This window comes from Vollenhovia emeryi, unplaced genomic scaffold, assembly GCF_000949405.1.
Source record: "Vollenhovia emeryi isolate VEMERY1.0 unplaced genomic scaffold, V.emery_V1.0 DF940800.1, whole genome shotgun sequence".
NCBI classification, from domain to species: Eukaryota; Metazoa; Arthropoda; class Insecta; order Hymenoptera; family Formicidae; genus Vollenhovia; species Vollenhovia emeryi.
This window is the reverse complement of record NW_011965566.1, coordinates 1-2,514: the sequence shown is the minus strand read 5'-3', so window position 1 is coordinate 2,514 and position 2,514 is coordinate 1. Positions and strand designations below refer to the sequence as shown.

The following is a 2,514-nucleotide window of genomic DNA, read 5'->3' as shown; positions in this document are numbered from 1 at the left end:
TGGGCCGGACGGAATTCCCGGAGTGATCTGGAAGATCGCCACGGAGGAACTAGAGGAGAGGGTAAAGGCACTATACACACTGTGCCTGAAGGAGCAAAGGTTCCCAAGCATATGGAAACAGTCCAGCTTGGTACTATTGCGGAAGGACGGCAAGCCGGAGGACGCTCCAAACGGCTATCGTCCGATATGCTTGCTGGACGAGGCTGGCAAGACGCTCGAGCGCGTCATAGCTGCTCGCCTCGTTCAGCATATGGATAGTTCGGGACATAGGCTGTCGGCGAGACAGTTCGGGTTCCGGGAGGGAAGATCGACCATCGACGCGATCAGGTGCGTCAAATCCCTCTCGGACCAGGTGGTCGAGGAGGGGGGAGTTGTGGTAGCGGTCGCTGTAGATGTAGCGAACGCATTCAACTCCCTCCCCCACGAGGTCATCAACGAGGCCTTGGTGAAATTTAGGTTCCCGAGGCCCCTGATAGGCATCGTTAGGGAATACCTCAGGGATAGGGTGATTACCTGCATAGACAGGGGAGGCGCTCGGCGCAGCTGGGCGGCAGGGTGTGGTGTCCCGCAGGGGTCGGTTTTAGGACCACTCCTGTGGGACATCGCATACGACGAGGTTTTGGACGCGGCGGTGCCTGCCGGCAGCACCACGGTGTGCTACGCCGACGACACCTTGGTGCTCGCCGGTGGGGACAGTTGGGAGACGGCAGCCGAAAAGGCCAATCTGGCGGTAGCGTGCGTGGTCAGATCGATCAGAGCGCTCGGCCTGACAGTTGCTGTCAACAAGACGGAAGCCGTCTACCTGCACAACGGTTCTCACGGCAGCCCGCCCGACACATATCTGAGAGTGGAGGGGACTAAAATCCGGATGGGCAAGTCCATAAGGTACCTTGGACTCCAAATTGATGGAAGATGGCGGTTCGAGGACCACTTCGCGAAGCTGGCCCCCAGGCTGGGGTGTGTAGCCGGCGCGCTTTCCAGGTTGATGCCCAACCTGGGCGGGCCAAGCTGGAGGACAAGGAGGCTCTACGCAAATGTGCTCAGCTCCATCGCGCTGTATGGAGCACCGGTGTGGGCTGAAGCGTTGGGTCGGAGCGCGAAGGCACGATCCATCCTCAACAGAGCCCAGAGAAGGATGGCCGTGCGCACAATCAGGGCGTACCGCACGATCTCGCACACGGCGGCCACCCTGCTAGCGGGATCCCCGCCGATAGATTTGGCGGCAAGGTGTCACGCAGCAGCGTACGAGCGTGTCACGAGGCTCAAGGAGGGCGGCGTCCCCATAACACCGGGGGTTAGGAGGGTTATCCGTCTCCGGCTTAAGGACGAAGTGAGAGAGGAGTGGAGGGCTAGACTCTCGGAGCCCAATAGGCCCGGGAAAAGAACAGTAGAGGCTATACTGCCGAGGCTGGACGAATGGCTCGACAGAGCAGGGGCCAAAGCGTCCTTCAGGACGACACAGGTGCTCTCCGGACATGGTTGTTTCGGGGAGTACCTGTGTCGCATAGGACGAGACGACGACGCGCGGTGCAGGCACTGCGACGCGGACAGGGACTCGGCGCAACATACTCTAGAGGAGTGCCCAGCCTGGGAGGAGGAGCGCCGAGTCCTGTCTGACACGATAGGCGGCGATCTGTCGCTGGGAGCGGTCGTGGAGGCCCTCGTGAGTGAGGAGGAGGCCTGGGTGGCCTTCTCGGTCTTCTGCGAGAAGGTGATTTCGCGGAAGGAAGGGGAGGAACGAGTGCGGAGGGGTGAGGTCGATCCCCCCCCGACGCAACAGGGAGGAGGAGGCGCTCCGCCAAGAAGAGGGAGGAGAGGCGGGCGCAGGGGCCAACCGGCCCATTTGAGGAACTAAGGCACCGTGCAACCCTAGATGCAGAGGACACAGAGTTCCATGACGAAGTGGGGGGCTCGCGTACGGAGGAGGACTGTCGGTCCGAGTCCGGCGAAGCCTTCCCGACACCTTGCCCGTTACGGGCGGGGTGTTTGGCGTCCGGGTCCCGCCGCCGAATAGGCCCGGGGTATCCCCTGCCTGGCGTAAGAGGCGTCCTAAAAGGGGAGAGGAGAGGGTAGTATAGACCCTGGGGGTGGGCACAGCTGAGGACTGTGGCTCACCCTGCCCCCAACACCAACGAGGGGCGCGGCGGGAGGCCCGGTGGCACCCCCGCCGCAACTCGGGAGGAGGTGGCCCTTCTCAGGGCCAGACCCGAGAAGAAGGCCCTTATTAGGGCCGTGCCCGACCATTTGGGCCAAGAGGTACGCGAAGACTACGCGTGGCGCGGGGACTGTCGAGCAGTGATGCGAGCGTGTGCCCTCGACAGTTCCCAATAGCGCAGAGAAGTCCACCCCCGGTGGTTTTAGTGCGGTAGGCGTCTCCATTGCACTACTGGTCCCATGGGTGTCAACTGCCCAGGGACCAGGGAGACGAGTCCCACACACCCCCCCGTCCCTGTCCCAGCAGGGCGGGGGGACGGTCCATGAGGATTTCCACCGGGTCAAAAAAAAAAAAAAAAA

At 62.1% G+C, this 2,514-nt stretch overlaps 1 protein-coding gene across 1 annotated transcript in view; it reads left to right on the top strand.

Annotated features, from left to right (window-relative positions):
• The window catches only part of LOC105555737, a 6,799-nt gene extending 4,285 nt beyond the window's left edge, over positions 1-2,514 (top strand). Inside the window, exon 3 of the mRNA XM_012002779.1 lies at positions 1-2,514. Coding sequence (XP_011858169.1) covers positions 1-1,855 — 1,855 coding nt within the window. The 3' untranslated portion in view covers positions 1,856-2,514.